The sequence below is a fragment of the Cygnus atratus genome, chromosome 13, assembly GCF_013377495.2.
Source record: "Cygnus atratus isolate AKBS03 ecotype Queensland, Australia chromosome 13, CAtr_DNAZoo_HiC_assembly, whole genome shotgun sequence".
Classification (NCBI taxonomy): domain Eukaryota; kingdom Metazoa; phylum Chordata; class Aves; order Anseriformes; family Anatidae; genus Cygnus; species Cygnus atratus.
In genome coordinates, this window is record NC_066374.1 from 6,388,671 (window position 1) to 6,411,592 (window position 22,922).

Here is a 22,922-nt window from a genome sequence, read left to right on the forward strand (position 1 = left end):
CCAAAAATTCTAACCTTCCATACAGAGAAGTATCAAGCTTCAGCTAAGACAGCACATTAAACCACACATTGGAGATCACACCACAGAGCTCAGATGTGTTCAGCCCTTAATAATCACGCTGTTTCCGTGATCATTTTCTGCTTCTGTCCAAGGTAACTGCCACCCTCCTTCCAGCAAGCATGCTCTCACCTGCTCTCTTTCACCAGCATTTGTGAGTCCCCACAGAGAGCCAAAACAGGGGACCGATCTGCAGGAAGCTAATCGAGCAATGACTGAGATATGTATACAGCTAGATCAGGTCTTCCATCCAGCTCACCACAGGGCTTGCACAGACTCTGCCTGGTGACGGCGTAAGGAAATGTGTGAGTAGGCGCGGGAACAACTCCAGCTCACTCAAGCTTAGCATAGATGCTTGGAGCCTGAGGTCCAACTGAATACAATCTATACAGACTAAACAGGCACGGAGCATGGATCTTGACTCCCCTATACCCAATCTTCATCACAGAGCAAGTGCGGTTTTTTTTAAGACCTACGTGCCAATGTACCCCTCAACCCTAACACAGATTTCTCCTGCTTCATCAACAGAAGAAACACTGCCTCACACCACAACCAGCAAGAGACAACATGATCACAACTTGTACTCAAGCCTCATGTTTGCAAACATTACTTACAGGCTTCTAAGCAATATGTGAAGAAGAGGAACCTAACTGTGCCCTAACAATTGTAATACACAATGCTGTTTCCAAAGGAACTCAACTCTCATGTCACAGATGAAAATTGTACGTGAGAGATGCCAGGACAGTGTCTACCAAATTCTGCCAGCACCACACATCAACTGCCTCAAAACAATGCTGGAGCACATGTGAAATGAGCAACAATTGGGATGGCTTTCAGTGGTGCAGAGAAAGGAAAGACTCCTCAAACATCAGTATCAATATATATAGGTTTGATAACGCCACCTCAGAAGTGACCCAACATTCAGTACATGAACCAGACTTTTTCCTCTAATTAAATAAAATAAGGTTTGAGACATTAACAGTTAAGAAAGCCTTCTGCAGAGTCATCCAAAAGAAAAGGTGGCTTAGATCTTGCTGACAAGAAGCCTCATACTTCACAAGACTTTTGCATGTAACACAGCCATTATAATTACAATAGACAAGCCATGCTGTCCCTTCACAGTCAAGACATGCAAACCTCACACTGCAGGTGGATGGAGATGCAAGCTTCCGTAAGTATATCCACCATCACCACTGAGTGTTTAAATTTGTTAAGTCAATTACAGTTGGTGCCATCTAAGGCCTCTAACTGCACCATTTATCTGCATAGCATCTTGCCTTCCTGCACTTACCGATTGAAATGATGAGGTCTCTCCTGAGAACAAATCCAACGAGTCTTTGGGACTCCCGTGACACCACCACTGGGTAGCCACTGTACGTAGTTTCATTGATTATGGTCTCAACATCTTCTACTGTCATGCTGTCCTGAGTAATGACAGTCAGAGGAGGATCATTCCTCCGTGGTCTCATTACATCCATTGCAAGTGTCTTGTGTGAGAACTCCTCCTTAGCTTCCAAGAAAGGGTAGCCATTGAGACGAATATGGGCATCGTAAATGCCTTCCCGCCCGATAGCGTCAGCCATCCACTTGCTGGTCATGGCTGCTGCCATCAGAGGAACTATGTATTCCAGTCCACCCGTGAGCTCAAACATAATGACCACTAGTGACACAGTCATTCGGGTCACCCCTCCTACAAACAGGACACAGGAAGGCAGAAGACATTAACATGTTTTGGAGGATTTCCAACCAGTAGAGCTGTTCTGACAGTTGCTACAGCTGTCCTCCACCCATGCATCTAGACAACGTATTATATCAGTAAAAGGTTGTACTGTTGGACTCCTAGCTAGAAAATAAGCGTCACATTCAGCATTGTAGTGGAAGCCAAACATGAACAGAACATACTGTTAAAACCATCTGTCTGCTCCAAAATATCATGCTTATTATGGGCCCTTCTGCTACTTTTTTTTTGGGTCCTTTTAGGAAGCAACCTTAAAAGGCCATATTAGTTTCTAATCAGGTCATAAGAAATACCCTAGAGTCACATATCCTGGGACAGCACATCTTCTGAACTACAGAGATCCATGAACGATGTGATGTGTCTGTCCAAAACTTACTTCTTAAGACTATATATCAATGAAATATTTCACAATGACAATTTGCTGGAAAGGTCATCCCGTTACTTAAACACAAAAGAAAGTGAACTAGCTGCAGAATAGTCTGTCATGCTGTGAAACGGCCTTACACATGTACACTGATAAACAGATTTATGGAGCGATCCCTATGATAGGCCATGCAAAAAAGACAAGTGGCATCTTGACATCCTCTGCCTACTATCATTACTTTTCCTAACAACATGGCTTCCCTACGTGGGAATCTAGAGTCCCTGGACAGTCTCAGTTGTTCTGGCTGCATATTCAGGAGATTTCCCATGGAAACCTATCACGTCCAATGATAGGTTAGTGCTGGTAAAAGAACGCAAATAGGGTAAGAAACACATTATATGTTCTACTACAAAGTAGACCAAACACCCAAACATGCAGCCTGGACTTCAAAAGAAATCTGTTGCTTACCTAGACATGCCGCAGCCCCAACCATTGCATATAGGCCTGGAGTGATACAGTCAGCTCCTTGACTGCACCAGCCACTGAAGATGACCCAGTCATGGTGGTAAAAGGCCAGCTGCTCCATTGCTACTCCTAGCAATCTTCCTGCTATAGCACCTACTGCCATGCTTGGGATGAAGAGCCCTGAAGGGACCTATGAAAAAACACATCAGTGAATAAGGCATTTCTCAGGGAGGCAGTATTCAAAGACTAGTGACAGAAGTTCAAACAAGACTGATTTAGAGGTTATCCTAAAGTTAAAACTGGTATGGATGCCATGCTCCATCATCTTTGCCCTTCCCGCACCAAAAAAGGTGGTTGGAAGAACACCTCCTTGTATCCTTGGAGGGAAAAAGGGACAGCACTGGGTATGCCAAATGCTGTCCTCACTGAAATAAAGCGTGCTCTAAAACCTCTGTAACAGAGTTTGAATTGTTTGCAGTTACTTCTTTCTGAGCAGGAGAAAGACCCACACAACAGTTTAGTGTGAAATAGAATAGGCTTTTTTTTTTTGCAAAATTTTCCTAAAAAGCAAAGTTTATTTCCCAGAATAATAAAACAAAGTTTCATTTGCACACTACTAACACTCTGCTGTGCCTTTCCAACTAAGCGAGTACTAATTTATGAAATACACATGATCCTTCAAAGTGAGAGTGCCTGTAATTAGCATATTAGTGATACCCAGCAGAGCCACTGCCAGCAAGTTTCACCTCTGCACTTCAACTCTTTCTGGATTTCGAAAGCTTATATTCTTTGAAGTCAGCGAATCTCCCCCTTGTGCCCTTTACATATTTTTCATATAGCTTTCTCCTACACAGTGTATTTTTCCTCACAGTTTTGATGATTGCCCTTGAATGTCAGTGACAACCTCAGTGCAACAACGAGGTGCAAACCTCTGAGGTAGAGTCACCTCTTTTGGACAATCCATTCAAGGGAGTGAGGGGCAGGGTAGAGACACTTAGGATCCATCTGATAAAGCTCACTGAGGGAAAGCTCAGACCTAGGCAGTACATCCACAGCTCAGAAGACTGCCACTGAAGAAGATCAAAACAGTCTGATTAATGAACAGCTATCATAAGCATTTACAAATGAATATCTCAATTGCTTTGCAATTAGGAAAGGGGAGATATAATGGAAGTATCAAAAAGGCTTCAGTAAAGACAACTTAGAAGCATTCAATGTTTGGAAAATGGGCCATGAATCCCTAACCTAACAGCTTCAGTGACTGCATGTGGTGGCCACACACTGGATAAAATATTTCTATGGCCTTCAGTTACTCACAATGGAACAAATAATTGCCATCTATCACCCCCTACAAAGCACAGTTTCTTCTCCTTAACAGAGCTTGGGGAGAAAAACATGTCTGTTTTTTAAATGGATAAAATCCTAGGGTTTCTGCATCAGATGAAAAGAACATGAGCTGCTTTACAGGTAACTCTCACCTTCATGCCAAAGGTGAAGATTGTGATGAAGACCTTCATTATAAGGGCCAAAGCCAGCTGCCACATGGCTGTGTAAACTCCTGGGCCAGCAGCTCGGTCTGGCAGGTCATCCCCTTTGGTGCTGTTGAAGTCATTCACATACTCACAGAGCTTGGAAGAGTCCAAAATCCCACAGTCATTGAAGAGTTCAGAGATCAGCTCACTGGTGCTCATTCTGGTATACTCATTAGGGAAGGCCAGGATGGCTGTGATGGCAGTCACTACAAACACCTCCAGCACAGGGTATTTACCAAGTTTGGTTGTCTTACGTCGCCTGCACCAAGCAATGTTGCTGCGAATGAAGAAAGCTCCCCAAAGCCCACCAAATATTCCCAAGAGGACGAATGGCACAAGCTCCAGAAGATGCCATGGCATGTGAAACTCCACGTAGAAGAGAACCAGGCGGCTGTTCCCAAAAGGATTGATGGAGCGTAAAGTAAAGGCAGCCACCAGAGCAGCAAAGAAGGAACGCCACAGTGTCTTGAGAGGAAAATAGTAACTGACCTAAAAAGGAAAAACAAAGCAGACTCAGTCACTTGTCACTACCCTGATTGGTGCCCAGTAACATTACTACTGTATGAAATACAAGAAAGGACTGAGACTGGTGTGAAATGAGGACGGAAAGGACTGAGACTGATGTACCTTCCCCTTCAGCCAAGACTTGATTATGAGGTCCCCTCTATACAGACTACAATGACCAGGATGAATCTTGGTGTGCATACTTGCAGCAAATGCCCTCTATGATTCCTGAGGCGTAGATGATTTACTCAGATAGCAAAAGTTGCTACAAATCACCTATGAGCTGAAACCAGAGAAGTATTTGCCTTTCAGGCTCTGCAAGGTCCAGAAGTGCCAAACAATGGTGTTTGCCATAGTAGCTAAGCATGACTATTGCTCAGCTGAGCAAAACCATCCCACTCTTTCTCTGAGTTAGGCCCTGAAGCCAGAAGTGGTGATCCGTTTCATGTCTGGATCAAAAGAACATGAATTAGAAATTACTTGGTAAGAAAAAGAGTTCGATAAGCAAGGTAAGTTTGTTCTGAGGTACTCTGAGACAGAGCTGTCTGGAGAGAGTGGACATATGGAATGACAGAGGCTGTGGTTGTGAGCAGTCAGCGTTGCTGAGCATGGACAGATCGGGGAAAAACAGCAGGTTTACTTTAAAGCCAGAGATATACATCATTCAAAATAAATTCTACAGTATTCATAAGAATTACCTGAAACCCCAGTAAAGTTTAGGTTGCCTGGCAGACCTTGTAAATACACCACCAATCAGTATTCAACAGAGTCTCCTTTTCACACCCAAGCAGTTATGAGTGGACTGTATTTTAAAACCAGCGGGGTCAGTTCTTGCAATAAAACAGCTCACCAGAGCTAATAGAAAATGCTGGTGTTACCTCTTCCAGACTAAAGAGCACTCCTCCAATCGGTGCACCAAAAGCTACAGACACACCAGCAGCTGCAGCTGCTGATAAAACCTATGAAAGAAACTGAAGTCAGTCACACATTTTCAGCTCCCCCCTCAAAATCTTTCCCCTTTTTTTGTTGGACGTCTACTGAAATGTGTACAATTTTTATCTCCAATGATTGGAGATAAGCTAACGTCTGACTTGTTTTAAAGACAACAGGGAAAAGATGGACTGAGTTAATTCCCTAAGAAATATTCTAGATGATCTTGGAGGTCTTTTCCAACCTTAATGATTCTATTGCAATCCACAAATAACTTGAAGAAAGCATTACCATTTAAACAGTTCCAACCCTAAATCAGTAGAACTGACATCGATTGCAATTACCTTGTTCTTTTTCACCTGATTTCTTGCTATGCTTGCAGCCTAGATAAAGCTTTAGTAAGACAGAACAGCAGTACTTCCACCTCCCAGAACATGACTTTTGCTACATTTGCCTGCCTCACATCTGTACCTTTTCTCAGAAGAGAACAACAAAGCGTAACTAGAGATGTTGTGAAGACAACCAAAACCTTGCCTGCTCACTGTGTGGATTCTGTCATTGCTGTGTTTAACAGAAGATAAGTTGGCCAATACTTCTACGCATTTCACACTGGTCATTCTCCAGTGACTTGTCCAGAAAAAAACCTTACATTGTGAGGAAACACTCATGAGCTTCACATTAGATATTAAATTGGTCCTTATACCACGTCCTTCCCAACAGCACCAGGTCCCTGAAAGCGAAGCCCTTCAGCTAGGTCCAAGTCCCTCAAACAGTCTTAATGTAGCCTATGAGGTTGTATGACAAATGCAAACACTGCAAAACTGGGTGTGCTGTGGGCTAGCATCAGTGAATGCTCCTCTCACAACTGAGATGACTACCTGTGCTGGGGAAAAGCTGCAGTGTCAGAGATTGCTTTTGCTCCAAAGAAGTGTTGCACTGAGACACTCCGAGAATATGCCAAAACAAGAACTTACATTCATCACAAAGCACCAAACCCACCAGCTTTCCCATGTTCAACAGTTTAACAATATCACAGTTTCCCAATCTCAACAGTTTAACAATAACACAGTATCATTTTACCTCTCTGCGCTTGGCTTCATTCTTCCTGTACTTGGTGAAGAGATGACACAAAATATTTCCACAGCAGCAGGCAACATGCACCAGGGGGCCCTCTTTTCCCAAGCTCAGGCCAGAGGACACCGCCAACACTAAGGTAATGGTTTTGATGATCAGCGTCCACTTGCCCAAGTAGCCTCTAATGATGAAACCACTTAAGATAGTTTTGATCTGGAAGTCAAGCACACAGAGCTCTACAGGCTTTCATTCAAGTCCTGGTCAGAGCTCCCATTTTACTAGGCTCTCCCAGACCTGCCTTCAGCTTTCCCCTACAGCTTTCACAGTCCCTCCCAAGCTATCAAAAGTAAAATACAGTCAGTAAAAATACCTCTACGTGCAAAGATAGAAGGTGCCCTTCACAGAAGGTGCCCTTTGAGTCCTTCCCTCAGGACTGTTTTTCCTACTGAAAAATAATCTGATGCTGCTTTTGCAGTCTTCCACAAATGGTACACTTTTGTTTGAACCTCTTGTAGCTTGCATTTACTTTTAGTAAATTTATTTTAGTTTTTAAGTGGATTCTATGGAGACTTAAGTACTAGACATGTTTCAGGGATAAAGTTTGGAGAAAAAAGCATATATTAAGATACCATATGTTTCTAGAATATAAGGAAGTATTATTCCATAGCAGGCAAGCATAATCTTTGGATGGTGGATCCCTACCCCACCTTAAAACAAACACCACCCCCACAAAAAACACAACACAACACTTTCATTCTTGCTCACCTCTGGAATTCCTGAGCCACAGGCATAAGGAGCAAAGCCCTTCACAAGTAACACAGCAAGAAGGGAGAATAACAAAGCCCAGATAACATACATCAAGTAGTTGAGAATGTATGCAAAAGCCCCCTGTAACGCAGAGAAAGTTAACAGATTTGTATCGCTTCAACTGAGATTACGTCAAACCAGTACACTGAAGCAAGCGCACAGAAATAGCAGGTAATCTCAAATACAGTGATCATCAGCCAAAAATAACAGGGATCGTAATAAGTCCGCAGTTCCAAGGACAAGTTACATTTACTGGGTTACAGGAATGTGAGCCACCCATACTTCCGAAGACCACTTTATAAAATGGCAAACAAGATATACAAATACTGTCCCAGTCAGGCTGGCTGCTCCACTGGATAGAACTGCCAGAACTTGGTTCTATCCAGAACACAGGACTTGAACTTGTCTGGCATTCCGTTAAAGTGTTCATGGGCAAAAACATTCTCCAAGCAGTAAGTCTCAAACACAACTAAAGCAGTACACTTGTAAATGTGTCAATGTTTTGCTTCCCCACTGAGGAAAATACATAAGCAACTTATTTACACCCTTCAAAGACCCCAACATTCAAATTTACATCACTGAAATATCTTCAGTTAGCACTTCTGGCATATACATACAGATCATACCAAGAGACAATACAGTCTGGGGAAATGGGACATTCAGCAGCAAAAGTAGTTCTAGGCACACATTACCTCTCCATGGCCAATAATAAGCTGTGACCAGCTCTTCCATTCGGGACACTTGTCTCTGTCTGTAAAGGTAGTGTTTGATTTCCAGCAGCAGTGTTCATGGTTAAACCAGAAGCCTGCTAAACACACTCCTTCTTTCAAATCTGTCATCCAGTGGGCAGAAATGTCTATCAGACCTGCTAAGGAACCTAGTTTAAAAAAAAACAAAGGTGAAAACTTAATAACCATCTTATGCAGACTCACATATCTGAAGGTTACAGTCTGCCCCTACTTTGACTCACCTACCAGCAAATAGAGCAGCACTGATATTTTTGCCTACGATTAACTTTTATTCTTAAGAGGGCTAAAGGGAAGATTTGCTTAAGCATACATTGAAAAGGGTAGGTCACAAAACAAAGTGTGGCTAACAACATTTCTAAGGTTGACCCCAGGAAACTGCATTAAAACCTACCCTAAGTCACTAGAAATTAATTCTTCTCAATTAGACTGAACAACCACATTAAATATATCATGGCAAGTAGTCAGAGGCAAGAAGGGATTTATCATGTTTCTGAAGAACATAAAACATGTCACTGGTCTCCAGCACAAGAGCTGAAATCCACAAGTTACGCTAACAATGCTAAGACTGTGCAAGGAATAACTTTGAATTTGGAGGAAACATTTCCAATCCCAATTAAAAACAAAAACCAAACAACTGACAAAAAACCAGAAGGGAAAGTTACAACTATGCCAAATAATACAACCAGAGAGTCAGTAAGGAAAGTAATTCACATTTTAAAAAAGAAAGCTTCAAGCAATTTTATATTTTTCTGTTAAGGAAGACACCTGTAGCTCCCCCCTGCAATAAATGCTGTAGTTGGCTCCGTTCTCAGGTAAAATGCCATGTCAACACAGAAGCCAGGAATACAGACCTCTGATCTGCACAATCAGAGGCTCCAGAGGCAACACTAAACATTTAGCAAATCTTCCAGTTAATGAAAAACTTGCTAGCAGCTTTCCTATGTAAATATTTAACAGAAGACTTAATTTCATCCCTCATGATGAATGTTTAGCTGCCTTCTATCAAGAAGATTTGCATCCAACTGATTTACTACTTTTGCACTTGGGTCCAAAGTTTGCTTCTGAAATAATATAAAAGGCCTCAGCCAGTCAACCTCTGAAAGAAAAGCCTGACTTTCCAAGAACTACTGCTCACCTTTTATTTTTAAGTATAGTCGGGGGGGGGGGGGGGTGGTGTGGGGATAAAATTTAACACTCCTTGACATCAGCCTCTCCAGCGTCAAAGAGCATTCAGCAAAAATGATTCACATCATGATACTTCCCTCTGAACCACCATTTTGATCACCTCCATTTTGCTACCTACCATTATTTCAGAGCTCTGTACCAGCATCAGATCAAGAACAGTCCCCAGGACAGCCTTCAGTCTGAGTTTTGTATCTTGGTATTTATACGGATAGGGCCTCGGGGCATTTAAAAACAACTCTCCTTAAATTGCAAAACAGTGGCAGAGCCATAAGTATCAGTGTAGCTCCACAGCCCTTGTTTCTGGGACAAAATCTCCTGCTTTAATGATATAACAGGGTTTGTGCTAGGAATCAGCAGTGACGGTACAGAACCAGGACTCAGTTTTATATTAAGGTTTGCTCTTACCTGCTAACAACCCAATGAACAGCATCAACAACCAGCCAGAAAAAGCATCGCTCACACTGTGTATCAGGGCCCATGTTGACTCTTTACTTCTGCTGGTAATCTAGAAGAATTAAAAAAAACCAATCCATTAGGACACTGATCTAATTCCCTGTAAATACTTTAAGAGTTACTTGGTAGCACTGTAGGTTGGAGATACACCCCTAATGTTCACTACAACAATCGTAGTACATTCTGTTTTGAGGGACAAGAGGGAAAACATCAGACAGTGGCTGGGTTTACAGCTGGTATAGTCCAATGCAGCTCCAGTTCAGACATGAACAAGAATTAATCAAGGATATTTCCACTCTTCCCAGCATTCATGTAACGTTTTCCTCTTAAACGTCTTTTGAATAAGAAGAAAACAAAATCCACCCTTTAGCTTTTAAAAGACATTTCTTGTTAGCAATAACAAGTTACTACTAACCTGAAGCCACAAGCAAATGTGAATGCTCAAGGGACCCTCATAGCACTTTGCCCCCAGCAACTTACCCACGCTGCCTCACGAGTATTGACACCACACCAACTGGGAAGCAAACAGAAGTTGTCACCAACTTCTCGTAGTCTTCAGCTACTCCCTCAATATTTGTAATACAAACTAGATGTTACTTTGAGCACAGCAGACTGCCAAGCACTGCTTGCCATAAATCAGCCTCCTCAGCCAGACACAAGAAGGTTAGCAGGTTTCAAAACAACAGAGCGTGGATGAGTTATGACTCCTGGAACCTACACGTGCTGATTGAATTTGAAAGCAGGACTCAGAGCCACGCAAGAGGCCTCAAGGCCAGCGAGCTCCTCTGGCCAGGCCCTGCCAGCACCTGGCGATGGCATGAAGGGGCGCGAGCAACCTGCCCGCTGCCCTGGAGCCAGCACACCACCATCATTCCCTGGTGACAAGGCACATTGAGGAAAAAAACTAATTCTCACTAAATGAGGAAGAATCCTTTCTTCCTCAATGATTTTCATTTTTTTCCTCTAGATTTTGTCTTTCAAATGCTGCACGCTTCATCGGCATCACTGCTACTGAATGAAGGTGGGAGTTCAGGTGGTGGCCAAAACTATTGCCTTGACATTTGTTTTTATTTGACCAAACATACATCTCTTTGACCAGCAGTAATTTCTGTCTTTACCTGATTTCAACTTCTTGTGATAAAAAATGTCTTTCTGTAGATAGGGAACAGATTGTCCTTTTCCAAACTCACAGACATCATCTTTGACATGCCTGTGTGTGTGCGTACACATGTGAGAAGATTTGGAGTCTGTACTCATAATGCACAGATAGAAACAGTTTTTTTGGACAGTAGGTATTGGGCATAGGGCCTCTTGGTTGGGTCCGTACTTGCTCAGATTTGTGAATTATACTGTAATTCCCACACACTGAGCAGCAAGGATGGAGTTCAGCTTGTGCACTACAATTGTTTAAGATGAGTTGTTTTGTAAGGCTCAAAAATAAAATATCAAAAGATATTTTAGCAAGTAAACAGCAAAGTTTAGTTCAGTCATCACCCTCCAAAAGTTCCACCAACAAGGGTTTCTCATGAATTAGGAGCATGCTTGGGACATCTGTACTTTATTTAAAACAACCTTTGTGTTCTAAGCAGATTCCTTTAATTGCAAAGAGCAATGAAGTCCCAGAAGCAGAATTTGTTCCAGTTTTCTCAACCATGCAGCACAAACTTCAGTAGGAAGAGTATCCCTTTTCTTTATCAATAAGCAATGTGTATAATGGAGTCATGGGGTGCTTATATTCTTACATATAATCCATGGAAGAGTAATATAATTCTTCTAAACAATGCATGCATCTTGCATGGCTAGGACTGTACGCTAGGACTGCTAGGCTTCAGATTTGAGCAAGTTTAACATTGCATAAGGAAATGAGCGATCAAGGCATCTAAGCCATATATCAGAAGAACGTATCATTAAAGCTTTTAAAATAAATAAAGCCTTGGACAGAAAAGTAGCAATGGGTAAACTGCAACACATTCAATTTAGTGTTTCTTTTCCTCAAAAGGTAGAGGCTTTCAGTTTCCCCCTTACAGCAATCCCTTGGTATTTTTCATGTAACTGGCTCCCTAGTAAGGTAATTAGAACTACGATTAGCTCTAAGCAAGTTAATATTTCCGCCTTCAATGCTAGCAAGGAGTAGTAAGAAATGTTACCTCTCTGTGCCTGTCCCGGTCCCTGGACTTCTCTCGCACCCAATCTATAGTGTTAAAATCTTCATAGGTCCCCACACCAGGAAGAGGTTCCTCCAGGAAATCCATCATTTTGCTTGTGCCGTTCATCTCTCCTCCATTATATGAGGAAAATCCTGATGGGGGAGTGAGGGGGGAGAATTGAACATTTCTTAGTTTTCCCCCTTTTTAGAAAAAAAAACTTCAAAAACGTCACTGAAGTGCTGGCTTAAGTGGAACAACACAGATTTCAGGGTAAACAGCTTACGAGCTGTTCCTTCAGCTACATGCACCAAGCAAGCGTCCCAGGGATTAACCGCTCAGCACCCATATGCACTTCCCCAGCTTCAACAGTTCATAAGGAGATGGGCTCTTTTCTGGAAACATTTGTTCAGGAACCACCAAAGTAAGCTAGCACCTAGATTTAACTGTTCCCTAAATCCAGGGCATACTGTGGCTGTGCTCTGACGCTTCAGGGAAACAGCGGGGAAAGGAAGAAGGGAAAGTGAATAAATATTTAAGACTTCCACCAGAGCTGAAGGGAGTTCAGTGAGATCCAGTGCAAGAATAAAGCAGGAACCAAACTAGGACTGTGAATGGCAGCAGGGAGAAGCAAATGACCACCTGATCCTATCCTCCCCAGCCATCACTTGAGGGGAGACAGCAGTGCACACAAAGCAGAGAAAGCAATCGGAGCTTAAGAAGAGCCATGTTTCCCCGTTACCTGAAGGGCTTGCTGTCTCCTTTCAGGTCAAATAAACTCAGCCAATTACCAATCACTTGACTTTGTCTAATCTGCTCCAGCCCATGATGTTGAATAGGGAAGCTCCCAAAATTTTGGTCACAAGACCATCTCTTCACAGTTAGAAGCACAGACCAAGGGTGTGGGGCAGGCATAGTAAGTGCTTGCAGAAAACTATTAATCTACAGTGTGACGAGGGTTGACCTTGTCCATCTGGAGATGCTTCTGGAGATGCTTTCTGGAGAGCTTCAAACCCATGCTTCAAAGTAAAACCTCCTAAGCATCATTCCTACAGTTCCAACACCCTCTGCCAAGTAAAAAATATTAATTCTGGACCCCGTCACAGGAAGTGGGTTAAACCCAGCGGATTAGTGCTGTCTTTGTGTCCAGATGCCAGGCCCCTGCCACCTTCCAGCCTATCCCTCTGCCGCACGATTCCTCCTCCCGTGAGGGCCCCACTTCCAGCTCCTGTGCTCTGCACCGCAGGCCTCCCAGGTGCCTCGAGGGAGATGCTCTCCCACGTCCAGCAGCTAGAAACAGCCATCAGGAAGCTGAGCAGCACTACTGACCTCAGCACTGATCAATTCTCCGACACCCCCGGCACTGGTGGTTAACCAGTGCCGCCTAACAGGCTTTACTGGCTAAACAAAAAGGATTTTTTTTTTTCAGTCAGGTGGGACAGAGACCTTCAGCAAAGAGGGCCTCTAAATGAAGTAAGAGGCAGAGAAGGCAAATTGCCCAAGAGCACAGGGTTCAGTGAGTAAGGGGAGAGAAAATCTTGCCCAGCACCCTTACCTCCTCACTGCTCCACCTGAAGGAAAAGGCCGCCGGGCAGAAAAGCAGCAGAACGGAGCTGACCCTATGGCTTCCAAGGCAGAAACCTTGGACCTGACTGGTTTTTAACTGCCCTGGAAAATGCACTTAGATCTCTTCCACCTGGAAAACACTCACAAATCTATTCCTGCTTTTATTTGCTCCTAAAATAAAACATTGGCATCTTTGATCTGAAAAGAAACTTTGGAAATCCCACTAATGTAACACTTACTCCTTGCTCCTTTAAAAACCTGTTTCTTAAAGCCCTATTCAAGCACTTTGATGGTGTTAAAATACATTGGGGTAGGTGGGGAAACAAAACAGAAGTCTCTTAAACTTTAGCCAGGGAAATCAAGGAGTTCTCTTGACAGACTGACATGGAACAAGTTCTTCCGTGCAATTCAGCCCAAGCTTCATTCTTTTGCTTGTGCAAGCACTGAGGCCTCTGCTCCAAGTCAATAACAACAGAATTCTTCGTTAATTTTACTCCATGTATTTTTCTTGCTAAGCCACCAAATGCTGAAAGGGCAAAAATTTGCTGGGTTACTGCAAGAAACTGTGTTAAATTTCAGTGGAAATGAAAGGTGCCCTACAGTATTTTCCAGTACACAAAAGTGTCCTCTTAAGATAAAAATGATGCTACTTTACATACCGAATACTAATTTTGAAACTCCCTTAAGAAGCTTTTCGTGCTACCTTCATTCCGAAAAGCTCTCTCCATGTCCCTAACAGCCAAAGAGCTCCTAAGCTTTACCTTAGTCTGCTACGGTGCTATTTGCTTCTTCATTTAAAAAAAATAAATCACACTAAAGAAAAATGACTATTTCAAAAGTACAAACCAGGAAGGGTTTCTTAGAACTGATAGCTGACAACTCCGTTCTTTGCAGAGCTTTAGTTCTTCTGAACTGCAGCCTTCACTCACTGACAGTTATGATCCAAACCAAGCTCACATGAAAGAACACCTTTCCTAAAACAAAGCTGTGCGTCACGCGATCAAGAAGGGAGTTGCACAGATCAAGTCCCTATCATCCCAGTTCTGCAGACCTCTTAAAGTAGGCCTGTACAACACACATTCCTGTTTGGAAAGTGGGAAGAGAAAGGTGCTGCCAGCCAGACTGCACGCTGAGCAACCTCAGTAAGTAGTTGCCAGCCAGCAACAAACCAAAGGGAAGTAGAGGACATAAGCTATGAAAAGGCAGCAAGAGACTAAGGTACTCAGTAGACAGTTTCTCATTTGAGTTAGGAACCCCCTGACTGATATAATCACGAATCATTCACTTGGCAGTCCACAGAAAACCAAATGCCACTTAAAATGCTACTTTATGTTCTGCACAGCAAGCATCAGCTCACATAGTCCTCGTAACCCCATCATGTGTGTTCCAGTCCACCATGCATGGTCTTCCCCCCAAGATTACACTGCCACAGAGAACTTCCAAGGGTGTACAGATGGAGACACTCTTGGTAGATAGGTTGATTTATCAGACTTGGGCAGGAGAATAAATCTAGATGCAGTTCTGTAAGATATGAAATGTTTACAGTTATTCAGAGGCAAAAAAAAATAAAACAAAAACTGGGTCAAAATTGAAAGGCAGTAAATGAAAAAGTATTAAAACTCCCATATAAAAAAGATAATGTTTAGTATTTCATTTATAGAATCATAGAATCACTGGGGTTGGAAAAGACCTCCAAGATCATCCAGTCCAACCTTTAACCTAGTCCTGACAGGTCCACTAACCCTTGCTACTAAGATCTACAGCCACACGTTTCTTGAAGACCTCCAGGGATGGTGACTCAACCACCTCCCTGGGCAGCCTGTTCCAATGCCATAGTGAAGTCTAGGTAGACAACATCCACAGCTTTTCCCTCATCCAGAGTGCGGTACCTTCTCACAGAAGGAGACCAGGTCCATCAAGCAGGACCTGCCTTTCGTAAGCCCATGCTGACTGGGCCTGATTGCCTGGTTGTCCTGCAAGTGCTGCATGATGGCACTCAGGATGACCTGCTCCATCGCTGGCACTGAGGTCAGACTGACAGGCCTGTAGTTCCCCGGGTCCTCCTTCAGGCCTTTCTTGTAGATGGGTGTCACATTTGCTAGCCACCAGTTGACTAGGACCTCCCCAGATAGCCAGGACTGATGATAAGTAAATGATGGAAAGCGGCTTGGTGAGCACTTCTGCCAGCTCCCCCAGTACTGTCACACGGATCCCATCTGGCCCCATAGACCTGTGTATGTCTAAGTGGTGTAGGAGTTTGCTAACCATTTCCTCGTGGATTATAAGGGCTTTATTCTGCTCCCCATCCCTATCTACCAGCTGAGTGGGCTGAGTACCCAGAGAACAACTGGTCAGTACCCAGAGAACAACTGGTCTTGGTGCTAATGACTGAGGCAAAGAAGGCATTAAGATAAAAAAAATAATGAAGAACACAAGATCAGTCTCATAGCACACTTGAAAAGTACCACAAAATACCCTACTTCAGGAAGAAAAATAAAAAATCCTTGCTTCATTAAGGATAAAAAAAAAGGTTAAGTGAGTTTCTCCAGAGATCTCCCCAACCAGTGGAGTTCACAGACCATGCATCCAACCCACCCAACTTGCACTGTAAAGACAACAGTACGCATTTGTTGAGAGCCTGGAAGTACTCTGTTTTCAACAACATTTTTGCACTCAACAGAAAACACACAAACTAGTATCAATGTTTTCAAAGACTTCCCCATTCAAGTATGCCCACTGGAAATCCCAAGTACTACTCTACAGATTTGACAGACCAAAACCTCCTCAACCACCCATAACAGTGGCACAGAAAAACGATCTTGTGACTAACAGTAGAGGCAACAGATTCAGTACGTCCAGCAAAGTACGTCCAGCTACTGACTGCTTTGAACAGCATTAAGGAAAGTCAGCATCCATCCAAACATTATTTAGGGGACGGAGCTAAAACAAAAGGAACCACCGTTGCAACATCACTTTTAGAACAGCTTCAGATTGAAACAACAAGATAGCGCTATTGGGAGGTCTTTGAGGCTTTGCTAAGTGTGGGTGAAGAGTTGTTTTTTTTTTGTTGTTTTTTTTTTTAATACCATGCCCGGTTATCCTAAGACTACATTAAATCTGCCTTGAGAAACGTAAAATGAGATAAACTACCAACTCCTGAACACACCTCTCAAAACCAAGCAAATCAGTCAAAATAGTTCATTATTGTTTCTAAAGGAGTGACCAAAACTTCCAGAAGTGCAATAGCACTTCATACATCCATACTGGAGACAGCACATTTTCACTGTTTGCTCAATTTATCTGGGACACTTAACTACAGTCTTTCTTCAAGATAAAAATTAAGGCCAAAGAAAAAGTATCAAAAGTGGTGTTAAACCAAGCTGTTACAACACTGAGAAGCATTTTCTGCCGAAAGATGAGATGGGTGTCATTCCTTGCTCGATCTTCTGAAATAACTGCCCAGGCCAATGACTTTTAGCTGCCCTGGGAACCTCCTCCCAGCTCAGAGCTACCGCAGAACAACATAGACCAGACCTAAAGGGCACAGAGTCAGTACAGAGCACTGCTCAGCAAGCAAAAGGGGCTGCAGTAACTGAATCCTCAGGTCTGCCCTGTTAAACAGGGCCAAAAGTCACACAGGTATCAGCCTCCACATTCCATCGATACGGCAGCCAGCAACCGCACTGTGAGTCTCTGCAAAGAGGCCAAGCACAGAAAGGGCAGTTCACCTTGACTTGCATGCTCAGGAACAGCCAGGTGCATTCTGGAGACCGAACCTGCTCTCCAGACACTGATCCCATTCATCAGCACAGTCTCCCGTGCCTAAAGTGACTGGATTTCATATTACCAAATCAGAACCCCGAAGTCCCCAAGCGATACATGACAACTTCATGGCTGTGCAAGTAGATAAGCAGTCTATTTCACAAAAGATAATGAGAAAATGTCCTTATATTTTTTTCCCTGATTAATACTAAACTATAAAATGGCTGACAGCCATAAATATTTACCAAGATCATATTTCCTGCCTCAGCCTGTTACAAGTAAAGAATCCTAGGAAATTCATATAGGAATAAATCCGGAAAATCTGCTCAGTAATGCCTTGTCAAAACACAATCAAGATGATCCAGTAGGTCTCTCCAATTCCTAACATATACCTCCAAATCAGTATTTAAAACCCAGAGACAGCAAGTTCAATACAGTCCTGTCAGAGAAGTACAGTTCATATTTAAACAGATTTTTATTTTTGGATCACCTCTTCTTCCCTAAATGGGTTAATGCTCCATTTTAGAGATTCTTCCTGGCTTAAAAAAAAAGAAGTCAGTGCTCTTTAAAGTTACAGGCATCTGTCATTTGCAATACAGGAAACCTACAGCGCTTTATTAATTGGCCTGCCAGCACAGCACCTGCAAGAGAGGTATCCCCATGCTGCTTTCCCATAGCAAATATGGAAAAAGGATTTAATTTTTTTTTTTTTTCCAGACAAAAGGAAGAACTGCCGTACACAATCATCACACAGCAGAAATCCAACAGACCACCCTGGCTGCTCACCCTTTGCAATCAAACCCTTCGTCTGAGGAGAAACTAGAGCAGCTTCAGAGCCGTGACCAGCAGTTTGCTGCCTCACAGCCTCTGCAGTGTGCATCTACAGGCAAATGTGTTCCCCTTCCTCCCTGGAAACCATCTCCTTACCCTCACTGAGACGCTCCTTTTCCTGCAGAAGGACCTTCACCAGCCCATCGCACAGCGACGCAAGTCAAGGGAAAATGGGTGTTGGTTCCTCTACGGCAGCGCTCGCTGCATCCTTTTCCCTCGGACTCAGGTGAAGACAAACGCGGGCAGTGCTGGGCTCTCCCTGCTCCCCGAGCATGTCGTCAGCAGCCACCGTCACATGAGCCAGCCCTTCCACCGCCTGGAAGGGGCAGGATCTCGGCAGCACAGGGAGAGGCTCCCGCTTGCAGGCAGGGAAGAAAGGGCAAAGAGCGAACTACATCCACGGATTGCGACTCCTGATTTACGGAAAGAGGTCTCATCCTGAAGCTGCAACCAGAGCTCCTCTGACAGCCTTCAGGACATTTTGTCTGGCAGCATACATTCCCCAGCACTAATATCCGCCTGCTTGCTGTGCTGCACAGACTCAGTGTGCAGATGGCTGAAGCTGACTGCGCAGGGGCTTTGAGATGCAGAACAACTTGTTGCTAATGCTGTTTGCTCTCTTAAGTCGGGTGGGTTAGAGCTGTATACTGAGAATTTCCAGATACCCTTCACCCCAACAATCCGATTCCAAAGACTGACAAAAAATGCCAACTAACCACCTCATCCACAGTCTGTCTGTGGAGGGATGACCTCTATCACAAGCGCTGACAGTTAAACATGTCAGATGAGAGCAAGGGCTATGATGCTCCTGGCACACATGCCTGGGACCAAGCCAAACTACATTGCAGGAAAACACATTTAGCAGCGGAGTTTCCTGAGTGGGGAGAATCAGTCACAGATGTACTGCAAAGTCTTTCTTCTCCCACTTCGTTGTCATTTTGCTCACTAAAAGGCTAGTGGCAATGCTCTTTGCTTACTGCCTTCTAGCAGGCAGACAATTCATTTATTTTTTACCCTCAAGCAATATGTCATTGTGCTGTCTGCAGCCCCTCCAGGGCCTCATTAACAGTATTTATCTTGCCATTCAATGTACATAAGAACTGAAAGGGGCTCATGATTAAATTTTTCTGGCTTCAATTACTAGTGATAACTTGTCATTTAAATCTTGTCTCACAAGTCTGAAACACTACACATTAGCAAACGTTAACTTTGGTCTTATCGTTGTGCCGGCTAGAGGCTCAGCAGGGCATCCTACTGCTCTGGCAATATGGAATTCAAGGACAAATGCAGCTGAAGAATATGCCAAAAGCACTGCCAGATGTAGCAACAACAGTAACATGTGGACTTGCAGGTCTGAATTTAGCAAATGCAGCTGCAGAGAGCTGACAATACCACTTCCACCAGATGTATTCAATGTTATGGTTCCAATAGCAGATCTGGCAGCCAGGATTGAATGCCTATCTTCAGCTGGTCCTCTTCTCACAGCCCTGTGTATTAACTTATTACCCTGCTTATTAGCTTATCCTGCAACACTTTAGGGCATACTCCTAACACTACTCTAATTCTCAATTCTTCCCTTAGAGCTCAAAAGAAAAAAAAACCTTAAATTGTACAACAAGAGAGACCTTTCCAGCCTTTAATGTTTTAAGTCTTCTGAAAAAGTGGGGAACACAGTCCTGCTTTTATCCCCTACAATTTAAAGTACATCCAGAGCTACTGTGATACCCAAGCACTGCACCTTGTTCCTCCCGTGCCCAGTACCTGCCTCACCACTGTAATGAGTCGAGGAAGAGCCGTGAAAGAAAAGTGCAAAATAAGTTGGCATAATTGACTAACTTTTATACCCAACCAGAACTACTGTTCAGAGAAAACTATCTGTAGACACAAATTTAATAGTTTGGAAAAGGAATACCAAGCACAACTTACCTTCATAACAAACAACAGAAGCAAGAGCTGAACTAGGAGACTCAGTATTTGCTAAGGCATCTGTTCCAACAGAGCTTTTGTTACAGGAATTAGACCATGTAAATCTTGTATTTCTTCCAAAAAGCAACAGGACCACAGACATAATAACTGACAATGTATTTGGGTATCCCTGAAGCTTTTTACAGAATCTTCTTTAGAGGGTCTTATGCAAACAAAGCTTTCTGGGAATCACTGGGAAAGTTCTCTCACAGAAGACCAACTGGATGAAGATACAGGATGCTAATGGCTAAAACTAGCTGGTTTTCCAAACAGGAGAAAGGAAATGGTGGAATCCCACTCATTTTTGCTTGTATTGGACTACACAGCATATTTGTAAGTTGTCCAAGAAAGCAGTGCCTACACTTACCTTAACTTGTACTGGGTAACTAGCATCACTTCAGACAGCTTTGAAGGACTACAGCTGGATTACAAAATGGCAAAAGAAACTCAAGTGTTAACAAAGCAAGGCAAGGGAGAGGGAGATATGACAACACAACTGTAAACAATGTCATGCTCTAAGTCAGTATGTCTGACAAAAATTCAAGTGTCTGTGGATAATTCTCTGAAAATGACTGCTCAATACTCAACAGCAGTTAATCAACAAGGAAATAGCTTTTTCTAAATCCCTTAAACTAAAAAGATAAAAGATTTGCTGCTGTATAAATGCACCTTGAATATCCTGCGTAGTTCTGGTTACCTTTACTGTGCCACAGAAAGGAGGAGATGCCAGTAAGACAGAATAACTTACGGAAAGCACAACTGCATCCTTAAGAGGACTGTGCCACCCTACCTATCTTTTGGGCAAGGATACAATTTATGCTTTCTCCTAGATTTCTAGAAACGCCTAAGGTAAGACTAAGGCAGTATCAGAAAGAAGTCTGTGGCCTTTGATACGTCTTCTAATTTAGCACAGCTGCTGAGGTGCTAACAACTGACAAACCACAGCTAGGATTCAGTTGCTGCCTGGCATAAGAAATACTATTGCCTTAGTGTCAAGATAGGGGAAACTAGAGAAGTATCAGTGGATTTTATAAAAAAAGTCAAGTTTGATTCTCAAGCACATTGTGTAAAAGCAAGGAGACTTATCTGTTATCATTTATTGACAAAATGCTGAAGTCCAAACAAAAAAAGATAAGAGTAATATCGTGTTACTCATGGTGACTTTTCATTAAGGCAGACAGCACAGTACCAGGCATTAAAAGTACCTGCAGTCTTGCAAATCATTTCGACTGAACCAAGCCTGAAGAACTCAGAATATCTACAACTATATCAAGCTCTCATAGAACTCAAGACTTTAGAAAGTAGGTGCATTCATGCAAATACCAGTTAGGAACAAACTGTATAACACTCTGTATAGATCCTGTGAAAAAGATATTTTTCGATACAAGCATCACATGTTACAGGCCACGTGCAAGGCTGCCCGTTTCCATCTGAGACCTAACACAGCAAGAAAATCCTGTCTCTCATTAGTCAGGGCTCTTAAGGAAAGCTTGAAAGAGCACTGGCTGTGAAATGCAATCCAGATATACAAATTTATCAAAAAGCATGCGATTCTTCTTCGAGTCATTTCACAGGATCTAAAAGCTCCAGTTGCAATCATTTTCATACTTGAGATGCCACAACTAATTCGCAGGAGAGTTTCTAAGACACTGCTAGTCTTGGAGAAGAAGGTGAAAGAGGACTGGATTCTGGTTTCAAATGGCATCACTAAAAAACCTCCATTCTTCAACGTGTCACAGCAAATGCAGCACATGAGAAATACAGGTCCCAACCAGAAATTTGCGGAAGACTCCACCACAAGAGAACTTCAATTACCACGTCTCCAGCTCAAGTAAAGCACGTGTCACTGCTACACCTTTGAAGGACAGGTTGGGCACTTGACGCCCAAGTATTTGTCAACAAACGTTTTCTGAGTTCAGTAGGGGAAATCCATAGGGAACTGAAACCAGCATTCAGGGAGGCAACTACTTCCCTTTTTAAATTTCCTCTTTTCCTTCACTGTCAAAACCAGCAAAGATTTATACTTCCTGTTAACAGAAAGAGCCCCTTTTGCTGAAACTGCTTCTCTCCGTGACTAAGTTTGCTAAAATCGCAAGAAACAGACAAACAGTTGTTAAACTGCAGAGTAGCAGTCTGTGGCCTCCTCAAGTGCTGTCCCCACCACCTTTATTCTGATTCATGTTTTAGTGGGGCATACTTAACCACTCCAAGGACCAAGGCCAGCTGTGCTAAACTGAAGTCCACTTCCCTGGAAGTGATTCCTGCCACCAAGTTTTTTTCATAGTAGGTGTCACAGGCCTTCAAAATGCACTGAGCAGAGATGGAAAATTCCTACTTAAACAAGGAGGGAAACAACTGAGTACTGTTTCAGACAAGCGGCAAAACATTTTGAGGGGATAAAGAGGGGATGAAGTTTCAGAGCAGAGGAGTTTCGGGCAAACAGCAAAACAAATTCAAGTTATCTACCACTGCATGTTACATTACCTACCGCTGCTTTGAAACCCCATAGAGTAATTAATTTCCTTACAAAAAGTTAGAGAAATAATTTAGCTCATTCTCTCTAAATATTAAACACAAACACATTTAACTTCAGATAGCTCATACCCAAACAGCTACAGAAAAAGCATCTTGCAAGAGGAGATGCATTAACAACATGCATAAAGTAATTATTTTTATGTATCTAATTCTGCACATAGTAGTAATTAATGTATGTTCAGAAGAACTTCAGTCACAAGTTATTATTTCATGTTATATGTGAGGAATTTTGAAGTGGACTCCCAGACTCACAGGTTGCCG

General features: G+C 42.9%; 1 protein-coding gene across 7 annotated transcripts in view; it reads right to left on the reverse strand.

Moving 5' to 3' along the window:
• Nucleotides 1-22,922, reverse strand: part of LOC118245349 (H(+)/Cl(-) exchange transporter 5) — a 48,990-nt gene that overhangs the window by 3,117 nt on the left and 22,951 nt on the right. For 4 of the 7 annotated variants that reach the window (XM_035541455.1, XM_035541458.2, XM_050713367.1 and 1 more), the window contains 9 exons: nt 12,006-12,157; nt 9,811-9,910; nt 8,164-8,348; nt 7,430-7,552; nt 6,671-6,877; nt 5,539-5,619; nt 4,103-4,645; nt 2,628-2,814; nt 1,349-1,747 (listed from right to left, as the gene is read on the reverse strand). In XM_035541455.1, coding sequence (XP_035397348.1) covers nt 1,349-1,747; nt 2,628-2,814; nt 4,103-4,645; nt 5,539-5,619; nt 6,671-6,877; nt 7,430-7,552; nt 8,164-8,348; nt 9,811-9,910; nt 12,006-12,157 — 1,977 coding nt within the window. Of the gene's footprint in view, nt 1-1,348; nt 1,748-2,627; nt 2,815-4,102; nt 4,646-5,538; nt 5,620-6,670; nt 6,878-7,429; nt 7,553-8,163; nt 8,349-9,810; nt 9,911-12,005; nt 12,158-18,257; nt 18,425-22,922 lie in introns of those variants that run through there. The other 3 variants (XM_035541462.2, XM_035541461.2, XM_035541460.2) reach the window with 2 other exon arrangements.